Source organism: Gekko japonicus, unplaced genomic scaffold (genome assembly GCF_001447785.1).
Source record: "Gekko japonicus isolate JY-2015 unplaced genomic scaffold, Gekko_japonicus_V1.1 scaffold1041, whole genome shotgun sequence".
Classification (NCBI taxonomy): Eukaryota; Metazoa; Chordata; class Lepidosauria; order Squamata; family Gekkonidae; genus Gekko; species Gekko japonicus.
In genome coordinates, this window is record NW_015167570.1 from 70312 (window position 1) to 88533 (window position 18222).

Genomic DNA, 18222 nt, shown 5'->3' on the forward strand with positions numbered 1-18222 from the left:
AGGTTGAGCCAGCTGAAGCTAAACCTGGTGAAGACAGAGGTCCTGGGCCTGAGTCGCGCTGGTCTGGGGTTGGGAATCCCTCTCCCAACCTTTGATGGGGCGCTGTTGGTGCCAGCGCCAGGGGTTAGGAGTTTGGGAGTGCTCCTGGACTCCTCTCTAACTATGGAGGCCCAGGTGGCAGCCATTGCCAGGTCAGCTTTTTACCCTCTTAGGCTGGCTCGGCAGTTGGTTCCTTTCCTCGACCGCAATGACCTGGCCACAGTGATCCATGCGACAGTCACCTCGAGGCTAGACTACTGTAACACTCTCTACGTGGGGCTGCCTTTGTGGCAAATCCGGAAGCTGCAGCTGGTGCAGAATGCGGTGGCCCGGCTGTTGATGGGCCTCCCCAAGTGGGAGCACAGAATGCTGCAGCCAGGCTTCTGATGTGTCTTGCTAGGCGGGAGCACATCCATCCTGTGCTGAAAGCGCTGCACTGGCTGCCAATAGCGTACCGGATTCGCTTCAAAGTGCTGGTTCTTACCTTTAAAGCCCTATACAGCCCGGGTCCGACATACCTGAGGGTTCGCCTTTCCCCATATATACCCCAAAGGGCACTACGGTCAGGGATGCAACATCTGCTGGTGACCCCAGGCCTGAAGGAAGCCAGGCTTGCGGTTACTAGGGCCAAGGCCTTCTCGGTGGCAGCTCCTACCTGGTGGAATGAGCTCCTGGAGGAGATCAGGGCCTTGCAGAACCTAGCACAGTTCCTCAGGGCCTGCAAGACGGAGCTCTTCCGCCAGGCTTTTGAGTAGGAGCTAGGAGCCGTCACAACCACCACCAACAACGAGTTTTGAAACAGTGGGGTATGGGAGTGGCCCTGTGATGATCGAACTGCAGCACTATGGCGTGTGGATACCACTGAGTTGAGATCTGACTGAATATCCTCTGGATACCATGTTTAAATGGAAGACTATCACCTGCGACCATCTTGAAGCACTTTATTTTGTAAATATTGTAATTTGTGTGTGTTTTATCTTGTTTTTATGTATTTGGCATGCGTGCCCAGACGTTAGCTGCCCTGAGCCCGCCCATGGGGAGGGCGGCCTAGAAATCGAATGATAAATAAATAAATAAATAAATAAACAGAAGCTCGTGCTGCTGCTGCAGTGTGACTCTAGAGAGGAGGAGTTTAAACTTTAAACACCTTCTCTTTTCACTTCCTCCGCAAGCCCGCTGGGGGCAGGGCTTGCTGCCACTGCCATTTGTGCCTGCTCCTGGGCTACTGGAGTGCTGCTCCGGCTCGTTCCGGTCCCCAAATGACCCATGTGTGTGTGTGTGTATCTTTTATATTTATTTAATTTAATGTAAACCCTTTAATTTAGAGCTGCGGTGGCTCAAGTGGTTAAGACGCTGAACTGCAGGCTGTGGAAGGTCGGTAGTTCAGCAGTTCAAGACCCAGGTGCCGCACGATGGAGTGAGCTCCCGTCTCTAGTTCCAGCTCCTGCCAACCTAGCAGTTCGAAAGCAAGAAATTGCAAGTAGATAAATAGGTACCACTTTGGTGGGAAGGTACCAGCGTTCCATGTGCCTTGGTGTTTAGTCATGCCGGCCACATGACCATGGAAACATCTTCAGACAGTGCTGGCTCTTCGGCTTTGAAACAGAGATGAGCACCGCAGCCCTAGAGTCGGATTCGACTGGCTTTCGAGCAAGGGAACCTTTACCTTTACCTTTAATTTAAACCCCACTTAATTTGCTCTCCTCTGCTCCATTTTATCCTCACAACCACCCCGCAAGGTGGGTCAGGCTGAGAGTATGTGTCTGGCCCAAAGTCACCCAGCAAGCTGCCATGGCAGTGTGGGGATTCAAACCTGGTTCTCCCAGATCCTAGTCCAGTGCACTAAGCACTACGCCACGCTGGTCCTTGGACACCTCTAACCATCCCCATTTCAAAAGATCCTGAAAAGTACCAAGTGCTTTGAAGTCATTATCTCAGCTCTCATTCTTATAAACCTGCAAGTGCTACTGTCACTTTACAGAGGAAGATCTAAAGGACAACTCAGCATGGCGACGGCTGAAATTGTGTTTTGACAGAGCTCTTCCATATCCAAGATTCACTCTAACAGACGGGGCTGCTTCTTGTTTCATAGCTTGCTCCTCAGAGACATACACAAAAACTGCTTTAGCTTCTCGAGCTTGACTAGGGCGCATATTAAAAAGAGCATCTCATTAATCCCTGGCACACATAACAAGAAATTAAAGTAAGCACCGTCTGCTAAGTAGCGGACCAAAGAAAGGGCTGCGCAAACAAACAACATTTCAGGTCGGAGGACAGCAACCTTTTACAATTAAACAGCCAAACCAATACTTAAGTTCTCAGCAAGAAATTAACAAAGGCCAGTATAAGAAAGACCCTTTGCAGTACTGAAAGCCTTCCATTGAAGATTACTGACAATTGGCATGTTGATTAGTAATCCATAAAGTGCCTGCAGTTCAAACAATACTCTTTGCAGGTCCTTTACTGGGAAGCGGAGCCCAAAGCCTCACAATAAATAATTAATAGGAGCGTGATTGTTTAGTACACTGGCATAAATCTGTGCATGACTCATGCTTGGAATACTGGCAACTGTTCATCTCTATCATTTCCCTTTATGTAAACCATCTTGAAGACGCCCTTTCGTCCCACAACAATCTTTGCCTGTCCTTCACCATGCAAACTGGTTACTCTAGCATCCCACCTACCCCTCCAGTATACCGTAACCTAATGATTTTTTTCTAGTAAAGAGCCATATTTGGTTCCATGCTAAGCCGCATTTGACTCTGGAGCTATAGGCTGCAGACCCATTTTAGGTTTTAAGGGCCTAATTGCCCATGACGTTTTCTAACAAAGTTAATTTCTGTATCAGAACAGCCTTCACTCACCATAAGGATGAAAACAGAGGGACAGAACTTCAACAGTACCTGATGCTGATCTGCCCTTGCATCTTTCAAACAGATGTATAAACTTCCGAACTGAACTGAGCCTAGTGAAAAACTAGTTCTTCCAGTTTCCGGGAGAAGGTGGCTGTGCAGAGTATTAATTGGCTGGCCCTTGTGATGATTATGAAGAAACCTCTCTCACACACACATCTAGTGATGCAGAATTCTGACTGTCTGACCCTTGTGGCAATCATGATATTCCATCTCCCACACCCCATCTTTGTACTTTATTTATTTTTTGTTTAAGTTGTAACTGCTGAGAACTAAGTGGGGAAGGGGAGGAGATGGATTTATGACATCACATGAAGAAGCCAATGAATGCTTTGCACACGCAGATCTTCCTGATTCAAGTCCACTGTTCTGAAAACCTACATAGCCAGCTTTCCTCAGACCAGAAGGTATATCAAAACTATCGCTACCATAAGCACAGTGGTATATTTGTATATATTCAAAATCTGCCCTACTAACTCTCCATATAGAAGAAGACGAAGACATCGGATTTATACCCTGCCCTGGGGAAGGAGAGGAGATGGATTTATGACATCACATGAAGAAGCCAATGAATGCTTTGCACACGCAGATCTTCCTGATTCAAGTCCACTGTTCTGAAAACCTACATAGCCAGCTTTCCTCAGACCAGAAGGTATATCAAAACCATCGCTACCCTAAGCACAGTGGTATATTTGTATATATTCAAAATCTGCCCTACTAACTCTCCATATAGAAGAAGAGAAAGACATTGGATTTATACCCTGCCCTTCACTCGGAGTCTCAGAGCAGCTTACAAACTCCTTTCCCTTCCCCACCCCACAACAGACACCCTGTGAGGTAGGTGGGGCTAAATTCATTTGGCATTTTAATAAATTTAACTGGTTTTATACTTACAGTATATATTTCCTGAGCAAAATCTGGCTTCCCACTCTCTGCCTGAGAAACAGTTCCCACTATTTGGTATATTCCTTCCTTTGGTTTAGCAGGTGAAAGTTCAACAGCTGATCTAGCTTCATCTTCTTCTTCCTCTTCCTCTGCTACTTCTTCCAGAGATGCTCCAACAATACAGGAGGACAAGTACTAAACATTGACAAGAAAGCGACCAATCGGATAATGAAAGGGAACCCAGTTCACATTGATATAGTCATTGATAACCAGTTACCTGCTTCAGTATCATCTTTCTCATTTCTCACCTGTGGGGATGAATAACAGCTCAACATACTGAAGCGGCCTGCTAGCCAGGGGGAAGATAGTCTTCCAAGCGCATTTCTCAGCAGAGTTACACCCTTCTGTATCCATTGCTTCATCTGGATAGCTCAGAGTAGCCTGATCTTGTCAGCTCTTGGAAGTTAAGCAGGGTCGCCGCTGGTTAGTATTTGGGTGGGAGATCACCAAGGAAGCCCCGGGTCACAACACAGAGGCAGGCAATGGCAAACCACTTCTGAACATCTCTTGCCTTGAAAACCTTCTAGGGACACCGTACGTTGGCCGAGACTTCACAGCACTTTCCACCACCACATCTATGGACTTTAACGGACTTAGAAGGGTGTAACTCTGCTGAGGATTGCATTGTTCACATCTGTCCAGCCCCTTCTCGATCTTTGCCTTTGATTCCATTTCTTCACCTTTACTCTGACCTTGAGGGCTGCTTGCACACAGGTTATTTAAGTCTGGAGTGGACATAATTCACTCAATTTTTTTGGCAAATGCAGATGATAGTCAGTTTACTTCATTCATTTTTTTTAATCAGATCTGATTTGTGCACATTTTCACTGCAGTGTACGACTGCACTAGTGAAACAAAGTGTAATTAAGTCTTCCCAGAATTACTGTCTTTTTTCCTTCTGCTTTCTGTGGTTTTAAAACAGTTCTATGCTTAGATTGTAGAATCATAGAATCATAGAGTTGGAAAGGACCTCCAGGGTCATCTAGTCCAACCCCCTGCACAATGCAGGAAATTCACAAATAACTCCCCCTCCATACCCACAGTGACCCCTATTTCACACCCAGAAGATGACAAAAAACCTCCAGGATCCCTGGCCAAACTGGCCCAGAGAAAAATTGCTTCCTGACCCCAAAGTGGTAATCAGCATTTCCCTGGGCGTGTAAGAAAGAGCCACAAGAACTAAGCACTGAGGCAACCCTTCCTGCCCCTCCTTCTCATGACCTGCCTAAGTTCACAGAATCAGCATTGCTGTCAGATGGCCATCTAGCTTCTGTTTGAAAACTTCCAAAGAAGGAGAGCCCACCATCTCTTGAGGAAGCTGGAACCACTCTGTCAGAAAGTTCTTCCTAATGTTTAGCTGAAAACTCTTCTGATTTAATTTCAACCCATTGGTTCTGGTCCAACCTTCTGGGGCAACAGAAAACAACTCTGTATCCTCTATATGAAAGTCCTTCAAGTATTTGAAGATGGTTATCATATTGTCTCTCAGTCGTCTCCTCTCCAGGCTAAACATACCCAGCTCCTTCAACCTTTCCTCATAAGACTTGGTCTCCAGACCCCTCACCATCTTCGTTGCCCTCCTCTGGACATGTTCCAGCTCATAAATTGTGGTGCCCAAAACTGAACACAATACTCCAGGTGAGGTCTAACCAGAGCAGAGTAAAGTGGTACCATCGCTTTGAGTGATCTGGACACTACTGTTGATTTCCTCTTCCTCTGCTACTTCTTCCAGAGATGCTCCAACAATACAGGAGGACAAGTACTAAACATTGACAAGAAAGCGACCAATCGGATAATGAAAGGGAACCCAGTTCACATTGATATAGTCATTGATAACCAGTTACCTGCTTCAGTATCATCTTTCTCATTTCTCACCTGTGGGGATGAATAACAGCTCAACATACTGAAGCGGCCGGCTAGCCAGGGGGAAGATAGTCTTCCAGTGCATTTCTAAGCTGAGTTACACCCTTCTATATCCATTGCTTCACCTGGGTAGCTCAGAGTAGCCTGATCAAAACAGCTCTTGGAAGATAAGCAGGGTCGCCCCAGGTTAGTATTTGGGTGGGAAATCACCATGGAAGCCCAGGGTCACAACACAGAGGCAGGCAATGGCAAACCACTTCTGAACACCTCTTGCCTTGAAAACCTTCTAGAGACACCGTACGTTGGCCGAGACTTCACAGCACTTTCCACCACCACATCTATGGACTTTAACGGACTTAGAAGGGTGTAACTCTGCTGAGGATTGCATTGTTCACATCTGTCCAGCCCCTTCTCGATCTTTGCCTTTGATTCCATTTCTTCACCTTTACTCTGACCTTGAGGGCTGCTTGCACACAGGTTATTTAAGTCTGGAGTGGACATAATTCACTCAATTTTTTTGGCAAATGCAGATGATAGTCAGTTTACTTCATTCATTTTTTTTAATCAGATCTGATTTGTGCACATTTTCACTGCAGTGTACGACTGCACTAGTGAAACAAAGTGTAATTAAGTCTTCCCAGAATTACTGTCTTTTTTCCTTCTGCTTTCTGTGGTTTTAAAACAGTTCTATGCTTAGATTGTAGAATCATAGAATCATAGAGTTGGAAAGGACCTCCAGGGTCATCTAGTCCAACCCCCTGCACAATGCAGGAAATTCACAAATAACTCCCCCTCCATACCCGCAGTGACCCCTATTTCACACCCAGAAGATGACAAAAAACCTCCAGGATCCCTGGCCAAACTGGCCCAGAGAAAAATTGCTTCCTGACCCCAAAGTGGTAATCAGCATTTCCCTGGGCGTGTAAGAAAGAGCCACAAGAACTAAGCACTGAGGCAACCCTTCCTGCCCCTCCTTCTCATGACCTGCCTAAGTTCACAGAATCAGCATTGCTGTCAGATGGCCATCTAGCTTCTGTTTGAAAACTTCCAAAGAAGGATATTCCACCACCTCCTGAGGAAGCCTGTTCCACTGACTGTTCTAACTGTTAGGAAGTTCTTCCTAATGTTTAGCCAAAAACTCTTCTGATTTAATTTCAACCCGTTGGTTCTGGTCCTACCTTCTGGGGCAACATCCTCTATATGACAGCCATCCTCTATATGACAGCCCTCATACTTACTTTGCAACTTTCTTCCTTCATTTTGTCTCTCTCCAACCCAAAGCTTAAATTATAGCTGTGCCTCTTTGCAGAAAAAGCAATCACTTGTTCATTTTTTAAATTGTATTTTTATTATAATTGTGTAATTACAAAACTACGTTAATGAAAATATTTCCAAAAAACGGGAGATCACTTTGGCTGCAAAGAGAATAGCTCTACCCCCCCCTCCGTAAAGTAACTAATTTAAGGAGTGTCATGGAATTAATTGTGTATGGAGGAACAAACACTGATGGGAAATAAAAGAAGAGGTATATATATATTTAAAGGAACAAATTGCAGGGAAAAGTGGGATGTTTGACCAGGACGTACTTCCAAATAAAATTGTTAGTAGGATAGCACCTAGTGGGATGGGCATTACTGGATTTCTATAGGAATACAGCACTATAGTACAGTGCATGGAACCACCATGCAGCTGATGATGGTAAAGGAATCCATCAAGAGAACATAGGTATAGTGGAAACTGGGAAGCAATCTAGAATTCCAGTGAAGAAGAGTTGGAGTTATACCCCACCCTTCACTCAAGAGTCTCAGAGCAGCTTATAGTCTCCTTCCCTTCCTCTCCTCACAACAGACTGTGAGGCAGGTAGGACTGAGAGAGCTCGGAGAGAACAGTTCTGAGAGGATTGTGACTGACCCAAGGTCACCCAGCTGGCTTCATGTGGTTTCTCCAGATTAGAGTCCCCCACTCATAACCACTACACCAAACTGGTGGAGACTGCATGTTTAAACCACCCCTTAGGAAAATATTTCATCTTTTCTCCAAGGAACACAGAGCAGCATTCACAGTCCTTCTCTCTTCCGTTTCACGTCCAGAGCAACCCTGTGAGGTAGCATATGTGCACACAAGCTGAGAGCCAGTATGGTGGAGCACTTGTGCATCAGACTAGGATGGGAGACCCAGGTCTGACTCCTCGCTCGGTCATGGAAACGCCCCGAGTGACCTTGGACTAGTCAACCTCTTTCAGCCTAACCTACCTCTCATGGTTGTTTTCAGGACAGAGAAAGGAAGAATATAGTAAGCCATTCTGGGTCCCCACTGGGGAGAAAAGTGAGGTATAAAATAAAGTACGCAAATATTTAATTCATTGCATAGTGTTTAACCCACCCCTTTCTCCAATGAGCTTGGGGAGAGAAAATACAGTTCTCCCTTCCTCCACCTTATCTCCACAACACCAACCCTGTGAGGTAGGTGAGGCAGAAAGAGAACAATTATACCAAAGTCACCCAGTGAGTTGGTTGGGAATTTGAACTCAGGTCTCCGTCCCTCAGCTCTAACCACGATCCAGCCCACGGTGGTTCTCCCATCCCTCCCCATCCCTCCCTCTCACTTTCCCGATGTTGCGGCCGCTGTAAGAGTCCAAATGGTTCACAAAGATCCTCTGGCACCGGATGATCTCTTCAGCCTCAACGATCGCCTCTTCTTCCTCCGACATGGCTGCAGTTTACAGGGAAGCCGAGCCGTTACTAAGCAACCAAAGCACGCTCCGGAGCCCGGGGAGGGAGGGAAGGAAGGACGGGCTGCCAAAGAAATGAAAGGCAGGCGAGCCAAGCCTCGGGGCGGGGCGCGTATGCGGAGCCAGCGCGGCTAACGCTCAGCCCAGGGAATGGAGGAACGTACGCGCTAGGCTTCGGGGGCGTGGCTTTCGTAGGCGTAGGCGGGGTCAATGCAAATAACTATTAGGAGGAGAAGACCAGATTTAGAGTCCAGTGAGACCTTTAAGACCAACAAAGATTTATTCCAGGTATGAGCGTTCGTGTGCAAGGCACACTTTTCCAAATACACTGGAATGGTGTGTAAGGTTCAAACGTATAGACAGGGAAATGAACATGTAACATGAATGTTTAAGATATGCAAAGTCCAAAATAACAAGCTAAAGGTTGTAAGGTCAACGGCTATAAAAGCAATAAATATGTCCGATTAGCAGATAAATATCCAAAGGTGTCTTCAGACCAACAAGTTTAATATAAGCTTTCATGTGCATGTGCGATTCTTCAGATTCAGGTTCTGGGTCGGGAAGGGAAAGGGAAGGATGCCCAATCAGTCTCATTAGCCAGAAGTAGATCTCGCAGAGAGAAAGGAAGAAGCTGCCACCGTGAAGTGAGGACACCAACTCATCAGCAGGCCGGTGAATAACGTTTGGAAACGCCGGCCGCATAGATGAGGCAAGGAAAGCGGCAGGAGTTGCCAAACTGTGGGGCTGATGGGAAAAGCAAATATTCTGGGCCCCCCCATCTCGTCCTCCAAGAGTAGGCCAGAGGCTCAAAGTCGCAGCACTCTTCCATCACCTGCTCCTCTGCAAAGCCGTAGATAGCTCCTGCTTCCCCAGGCTCTTTTCCACCTAGGGGTGCCAGGTCCCCCCCCCCGGCCACCAGCAAGGGATGGGGGGTAGGGTCCCTGGGAAACTCCTGGAGATTTGGGGATGGAGCCTGGGGAAGACAGGGACCTCAGTGGGGTATAATGCCATAGAGTCCACCCTCTAAAGCAGTGGTGTCAAACATGCGGGGGGAGGGGGCAGTTGGCACAGTGAGGTGTGTGTGGTCGAAGCTGTCAAGAAATGAAAGGAAATGGCTAGGGAGTGGGGGTGGTATCCCTTGGGAAAAACCTAGTCTTGCAGAGGATTAACTACATGTACTGACTGGGGCTTTTGTGGATTCCCCAGTAAATCAATTGCTTTCACTCCTAGGAATCAATTGCTTCTGTTTGTATTTTGAGTAAAAAAATAATATCATTAAGTGGGTTTGCCTGTGCCATTTATAAAGTTTATATCTCCGGTACCTGGCACTTCATTTTATGGCAGACCTGGCCTAGCCCAACAAAGTAACTTTTATGTCAGATCTGGCCTTCATAACAAACGAGTTTGACACCTCTACTCTCAAGCATCTGTTTTCTCCAGGGGAACTGATCTCTGCAGTCTGGAGATGAGCTGTAATTCTGGGGGATCCCCAGGCCTCACCTGGAGACTGGCATCCCTATTGCATCAAAGGCCCAGTGCCTTGGCACTCTTGGCCAGGTGCATCCACAGCGGGAACCCCTGGTGTTGTTGTTTTTTTTTAAAGTACCCATAGGTACACTTTTATTAATTTTTTTTATCTACAACAAACAAATCTACACACTACAAACAGACACTCTACTACACATAACATATATACCAAGAGTGCAGTTACATTATATGCTTATATGCAATTACTTAATTAATAAAAACTCTATATCAAATACTTTCCATTCTTCTATCTTGTGTTCTCAAGTCCATTGCGCTGTCCTTGCCTAGTCTTCTATTACATTTGCATTATAGCAATCATAAAACTTTTTCCATGTTTTTTGAAATGTCCACTCTTTACTTAATCTAATTTCTAGAGTCAGTTTATCATTTTCTGCTGTTTCAAAAAGTTTATTCACAAACTCCTGTTTCGTTGGTATCACCATGGTTTTCCAATATTTGGCATATAAGATTCTTGCAGCTGTCGTCATATAATCCTTTGGAAATATATTCAACAGCAAGACCTCTGGAGTAAATGGAATCTTTGCTCTTAGTATCTTCTCCATCAAACTATGGACCCATTTCCAAAACTTTTTAGTAACATCACATAGCCACCACATATGGTAAAATGTACCCCTTTTACTCTTACATTTCCAACATTTATCAGAACAGTTAACCTTTTGCTTAGCCAGTCTATCAGGCCTAACATACCATCTATAAAACATCTTGTACATATTTTCTTTATATGTTATAGCATTAGTCATTTTAATATTTTTCTCCCAAATCTGGCCCCAGTCTTCAAGATTTATAGTATGCCCTAAATTCTGAGCCCATGCAATCATATTATTCTTCACAATTTCCTCTACCATTGTATCATCCAACAAAATTTTATATATTTTCTTTATCATTTTACTATCTGCTGTTAACATAACATTTTCCAGTTCAGTTATCTTACCATTAAATCCCACTTTTTTGTCCTTCAAATATATTGATTCCAGCTGTACTTTTTGCCACCAGGACAGATGTTCTGGTAGCTTAAGATTGTCCTTACTGTCCAAAATGTCCTGATACCTCAACTTTTCTTCTCCTGTATAAACATTCGGCAGCGTAAAGGCCTCTAATGGTGTTATTAGTCTCGATCTTTTAGTATAATTTTTTTTATGAATTCCGTCCCAAACTTTAAGTAAAGAGGCTCTCAACCAATGTTGTTTAAAATACTTTTGGGAATTTGCTTTCTCATACCATAAAAATGCATTCCATCCAAGTAATAAATCATGTCCTTCAATTTGTAACAATCTTGTATCTTCAAGAGTAACCCACTCTCTAATCCAAACTAGTGCCGCAGCTCTGTAATATAGAAGCCAGTTTGGGACTCCAAATCCGCCTCGCCCTTTCACATCCTGCAACATTTTTAACCTTATTCTCGCCTTCTGAACCCCTGGTGTTTTGATTAACTTACCCCCCCTTCCTTTTCACTCTGTCTCCTCAGTTTGCAACTTAGGCCCTTCCCTCTTTCTCCCTCTTTCCTCCCCACACCATCCTACAAAAGCTGGTCAAGAAGCCAGCTAGGGCTGCCCAGAAGAGCATGGAGAGGCCAACCCTGTCTGGTTCTAGGGGATGGGGGTCTGCGCTTTGGCAGCCAATGAGCCTTCCAGCTACTGAAGGCCTACTGCAGATGGAAGCAATGACGAGGAGGGTTGCCCCTGCCTCGGCTCCTCTTGTTTGGGCTCGCTTGCAGGCCAAGGACAAGAGGGAGCCCCTGGAAAGCAAGAACAGCCGCACAGAGCCAGGAGAGAGATGAGTGTCGTGCGGGGCTGGCTACTGCCGCCTCTTCAGGCGTTGGGCACTGGGATTTATTTTATTTTTGTTTATTTTATTGGGCTTGTATCCTGCCCTCCCTGCAAGCAGGCTTGGGGGGGTGTTTCAATCAGTGCTCATACAATATACTAATAACAATGAAAATCATTTAAAAACAATACATTAAAATAATACAATAATTATAAAATTATAAAATACTGGGCGGATCTAATCAATAACTCAGTAGCAAAGATGGAGATTGTAGGGTAGATCCCAGGTGGCTGTTCAAAATCCAGGACACTGATGGGAGGCTAATGAAAGGAGGACAGGCTGGCTGCCTCAACTAAAAGTCCTCTCTTGTGACTGCCTTGTGGAATGGTCAGCCTGAGGTGGTCAGAAGGGCTCTCCCGTGCTCCTATCATTCCACATCTCTCCTTATTATAAAAGGGATTTGGGGTGGTGAGAGGAAATGCGCTCCCTCAGCCATTGGCCCATCGGCTGCCACTCGGGGCAACTGGCGTGCCATTGGCTGGGGCGGTGGGGGGGAGGGACGAGGCTAGCTGCTACGTGCACCGCTCATTCGGCCGGCCGGTGGGGAGAGGGGAGAGGCCCGCTATCTTGGCATGCCGGGCCCTCAAGTGGGTGGGAGGGCGGGGAAGGAGCCAGCCTGCCTGGCTTGGCCCGCCGCCAGCGGCATGCAGTGCTGTGAACGGGTGAGGCCTGCCATCTTTGCCAGCCGCTGCCTGTGGAGGGACGAGGCCGGCTGGCTTGCCCCACCGCCTCCAGCGTGCGGTAGGGGGGAGCCGCAAGCCTGGCCACCATGCTCTCCTTTGCCAGTGCGTGTGGGGGTCCCTCCGGCGGCCTCTCTCTAGGTCCCATTGCCTCTCTTCCCGCAATGGACCTTCCGCCTAGTACTACATAAAACGGGAGTTGTTCATGAGAGTTTTGGAGTAAAAGTAATGGGGCTATACTATAAAGTATAACAGAATCATTCAGAGTACTGTAACAGAATAATTCAGGATGGCCCTTTATGAAGGAAATTGGGCTGTGTATTATATCACTGCGTATAAGATGTACTATCAGTTTGCTGTACCTATTACTGTGTTGCTTCATTGTTCTCTATTGATTTAATACCATTTTCCTCGTTGCATCCACACTCTGTATAATACCTACCGTATTATGCTTTTTCGGATTTCAATAATCCGAGTGCATTGCTCATGAGATGTCTCCTCATATGGACTTGATTAGCATACACTGCATACATACACTTATTAAATGTCTCTTTCTATGGACTATATAAATACAGTCAGTGAATACAATAAAAATACATCTTGTTGATGCAGTTAGCAAGTACAGTATAGGATGTACAATGAGTCAGTACTTAAGTGTTTTTTCAGACTGTTCCCAGGGGGTCATTATCAACGTGAGGTCTGCTGATTCACAACATTGGTGTTAATTTCCAGTGCTTCTTCATAAATACATTCAGATGCTAAATGAGATTTTCTGAATTTAGGGGACCCATATTATCAGTATACAGATGACATGCATTTCTCCTTTTTATACAGTCAGGTCTCCAGAAGTAGCCATTTCTGTTCTGAGCTGGTGCCTGGATAGTAGAGTCAAGTGGCTGAGAAAAAAACCTAGAACTGTAGAGACAATAGTGGCTGGTGGATATTCTGGAAGAGACTTTGGTATGTACTTTGGATGGACCTTGACATAGTGGGCAGGGATGAGAGTCCAGGATGCATAATGATCTGGCGGTGGTGCCAGAGAAACAGGTTAGCATGGTAGCAAAAAAAAGCTTCTTTACAGTTATATTTGACATATAGATATTATATTTTCTTCTGGCCTCAGCTAATCTAGTTATGCCAGTTCACACTATTATATCTTCAAAACTTGACTACTACCATGCATTCTACATAGCTGCCCTCAAAGTGTAATTAGTGCAAACTGTTACAGCTCAACTTTTGACTGAGCTTAATTGATTCAATGTACAATTTAAATCTTAAACATCTTAATTGGCTTCCTCTGGTTTCAGAGTTCAATTTAAGGTGCTGATTCTTATACGTTAAGGCCTCCTCATCTTAGGACCTACATACTTGGAAATCCTCTCCTTGTATGAACCTGCACAACTGTGTTCTTCCCACAGTTCCTTTCAGAAGGGCAAGATTTTTCTTGCCCAATTGTAGCCCTTTAGTGTAAAACCTATGTGAAAATCCTTTGTCTTCACAACTGTGCTTCCTGCTCCTTCCCTCAGGATACCAAGATAAACTAATCATACATTCAAATGTTTAGTGATCCTTGCTGATGCTAATTTGGGACCCATCTCCCACCTTTTGTCTAAACTCGGGAACCTATTCAATCTGCTGTGGCAGGACTGTCACTGGTCATCAAACCCATTCAATCAGTTCCAGTACAGCCATCCAATACCTGGCTAATCATATAATCGCTACTGTGAATCCAGACTTTGCCCCTCTGAGACCTCATTGGTCACACTTAGGTTCTGCCCCTCCTGGTGCCACACCCCCTGGGACCCCTCATTGGTCCAGGTAATCTTTTGTCTTCACCTGGGGCAAGCCCCTCGAGGTCTCCCATTGGTCTGCATTGTTTTCCAGTGTCTATATCCATCAAGGCACATGGCCTCAGATTGTGTGTCTGCTCTGGATACCAACTGGCAGTTCACCCCCAAACTATGTTTGGGCCATAATCTTATCTCCATGGTCCCCTGCACATCTGGACACGTTGTATAACCCCATAACTGACCCTTCTATTCACTATTATCACCTCTATTTTCTTAGTTCTGAATTGCTTGCTGGAGTCTTCCTACTGTACTGGACCTTAGTATAAACAGGTGTACAATCCCTGGTACCCCTCCGGTCTCCCCTGCCACATAGATAATTTCCCCCAACAATGAGGCAGACCATTGGCGGTAGCAACCTTTCTTTGGAATGGCCTTCCAAAGGAAATCAGGAGCTCTTACAAAAAGCAGAGTTCCTTAAATGTTTTTTTTTTTTAATTAAGGCAACAGGTAAGATATATCGTAGACTGTTGGAGCATGTATGGTGTTGCTTGTTCTCCTACTATCGTAACATGGTATTTTGTTAATTTTCTATTTGATGCTATTTTTGTAAACTGCCTTGGACCCCCCATGAAGAGGAAAGTGTAGGGTATAAATGTCTTATAAAGCCTGACAAGCATGGTCAGTAGATATCATATTAAGGCATTTTTGACAGCTTTAAAATGCACAGGAAAATAGGATATTACAGTTAGGACATTTCAATATATTGTTTGTGACTGCAATAAATTTCTGCCCAATTTTGTTCACGTAGCAAAACTTGGCATCCAGTGCAGAAATCTTGGAACCTTCATGTGTGGCAATTCAGAGTTCCTTTTACACAAAGAAAATGCAGACTTAAACAGTTTCTGTTTCTTTATTCAACTATACTTTCTACAAACATGGGTGCATTATTCACCAAGGTAGTACTGACAGCAAACTGGGCAAAGTACATTTTCCTCATGGAGGTCTAACGCACATGCTACAAGTCAGAGTGCAAGTCAGCATCTGCCCAATTTAATTAGAACATAATGAACTTTTAACAAAAATACATTAGCTACAGGAATAAAGGGAAGTGTGAAACATTTCACCTTTTAAAGACGTAAGAAAACATTCACTGGCTTCAAAATATAAGGTTCTACTGTAGGTCCTTATAATTACAGCGTAACTAATACAAAGTTATAATAAACATTTCAGCTAAGCTGAGAGGTTCTTCAGTCACTGGGCCAGATTCTCAGCTTGGCTAGGACGGCACCACTCAAGTGGAGTTAAAAAGTGCAACAAGTATCAAGGATTTAGAGCCGTTGTAAGCTCATCATTTTGAGAAATAAGAAAAGCATGAGCATTATCTAAGTGTACCATTGCACACTTAATCTGCTGAGAATAGATAGTTTTGTTTTATAACTAGTCCCTCCTCCAAGCACAACACATTGAAAAGTTAAAGCCACACCACAAGTTAAAGAATTTTGTACTTAAGACATCTATTTTATCATAATTCAATACTAATTTTAGCCTTTGGTACTGAACCAGTACAATGCACTAATATAAACATTGTATGTTGGCAAGAAGAAGATACAGTACAGTTACTGTGGCTGGAGGAAAAGGAGTAATTACTGAAATACTGTAGTATAACAAATAAGGAATCAAAAATACTTTTAGATATAGTGTGCACCATGTCAATAAAGCAATTTTAAATAGCATATTTTCATACTACGTGAATACTTTACCAAAGCAAGGCAGGATGATCTGTATAAAGAATGCAGCCTTTTAATCCCTCATCTCTGTGCTTATCTAATTTGCATTTCAGTTGATGAATACATTCATTATGCCAACAGTTCATCCTTTGTTTAGTATTTGAAGCTTGCTAAATGCTGCAGGACACACCAAATAATGCATCTAGCTGTTCAGTCACCAACAAGTACTAGACAGAACATGTTTGTGGAATGATCATAAGTAAATATTAAATTACTCATTTAAATGTACAGTAATCTTTTTCTAGTGAATGACAATTTCTAGGCCCATAAGCGGCACAAGAAATCGAGCGGAAAAAACTTAGTTCTTCATTTTATGAAATTTAGCTACAGCAAATAACTAATTATTGGTTTTGATAAAGGAAAGCTAGAGTTTCTAAATGCTGTCACACATTATTGTGCAAATCTTAAACAGGCATAAAGTTGCTGGAAGAGCTGAATCCCACCCACTTACACTATTGTTCAAAGTAAGCTTGGGGTTAATGCCACTTTACAAAGAGACAAAAAACTATACAACACAGGCAGTCATTTTCCAGATAATCCAAAGAAAAATTAATCCAGGCCAGAAACCGTATATATAACCACCTTATGATAAGCAACTGGAAAATCTACTTAGAACAATAGGAATAATACAGTGTACAAATTGGTGCTATTGCAAGTCTTGAAGCAAGCAAGGAATTCTGAAAGCAACGAATATGAGTAATGGAAATTACTTTCTTTACCACCAGGTCACACTACAACTTATTTAGAACTCTGAGCAGCAGCATCTCTTTGCTAAAAACCCATGTCTGATTGCAGATTCAGTCATGACTGCCCATCCCTCTTCAAGGCTTCTAGTCTTTGAAGCAGAGCATTTCCAAAAGCTTCCCTATACGCTGGGCTAACAGAGTCCAACAAAGAGTAGACAGTCTCATGGTAGGAATTTTGGACATTATCATCCACCTGGTCAAATGCATAACCAACCACCTGCAAAAAAAAGGGGGGGGGGCATTTTCAGAACTGAAGAAGGAATCCAGAACACGATAACACATGCCAAGTACGGAAAATTATCTGCATACATGTCTAAAAAGAGAAGCAGTGCATAATCTAGACGTTCTACCCCCAGAAACCAGTCTGGCGCTAGAAGCCCCCCCCCCCCCCCCCGATGTCCAAGTTACAGTAGCTGCATAAAAATGACTCATGGAGCATTCTGGTGATAATTGCCACGCTAAGCATGCACAAAGGATATTGACAGCAAACACGGGGCAACATAGTCAGCAATTCCAGTTAACCATTATCCCCTTGTTAAAAAAGACCAATTTTTATACTGTGCTTCAGGGTACCAGGATGTGTGTTATCTTAGAAGGTATTTAACGTACCAGTCATAAAGTTGTGGAACACCAAGGATGCAAGCCACCTTGATTTCCTTAAATCATGGATGCCAGTCTTTCAGTAATTGTGTAGATATGGTAGTTTTGGCAGATGCAGCTACTTGAACCCCCTTGCTGCACTGCATCATACCAAATTAGTTTTAACAGCTGCCTAACAGTTAGAATTACAGGGGCCTTGACACTGAAAGGCTCTTCCTTTGAAGGACTGTATCAAAGACTGAACTGTACAAAACAGTAATCATTCAAAATGGAGGAAGGCATAATAATGAAGAATGGTTGCTGAAATATACCTTGCACCAGCAAAAATGCAATACAGAATATAGTAAAGGTGACTTTGCACAAAGACTATTTGTGATGACATTCCGATGCTTCCACTTGTGCAAGCAGAAGTGTCGAAGAAGTATTTAGGGTTTTTGTTTTTAACCACCTTCTTGAGAAACAGAAATTTAATATTAGGGGTTTCTTCATTATTGCATATCAATGGTGGGAAAGTTTCATAAGTTCCACTCCTTCCTGTCAAAGAGCTGTTAGAAGTCCAGACTTCCAACCAGGAAGAGAAAGAAATAAGAATATGTGGATCAAAGCAGACCGATCCATCTGCTATAATAAATTCAAGCATCTCTTCTATTAAAGAGCAACACTTTTAAGTGTCTCATACACATAAGAAAATGTTCTCAAAATCTTGAACGGTATTAGTTCTATAACAATTTGCATTATTAAACATTCTGCGGCTAAC

The 18222-nt window shown here is 43.9% G+C and overlaps 2 protein-coding genes across 2 annotated transcripts in view; both read right to left on the bottom strand.

Annotated features, from left to right (window-relative positions):
* Positions 1 to 8469, bottom strand: part of AK7 (adenylate kinase 7) — a 56342-nt gene extending 47873 nt beyond the window's left edge. Inside the window, exons 1-2 of the mRNA XM_015413851.1 lie at positions 8365 to 8469; positions 3846 to 4031 (exon numbers count right to left, since the gene is read on the bottom strand). Coding sequence (XP_015269337.1) covers positions 3846 to 4031; positions 8365 to 8469 — 291 coding nt within the window. The remainder of the gene's footprint in view (positions 1 to 3845; positions 4032 to 8364) is intronic.
* A 7914-nt stretch (positions 8470 to 16383) lies between these two features.
* GSKIP (GSK3B interacting protein) overlaps positions 16384 to 18222 on the bottom strand; it is a 5509-nt gene continuing 3670 nt past the window's right edge. The window contains exon 3 of the mRNA XM_015413850.1: positions 16384 to 17090. Within this exon, the coding sequence (XP_015269336.1) occupies positions 16921 to 17090 (170 nt within the window). The 3' untranslated portion in view covers positions 16384 to 16920. The remainder of the gene's footprint in view (positions 17091 to 18222) is intronic.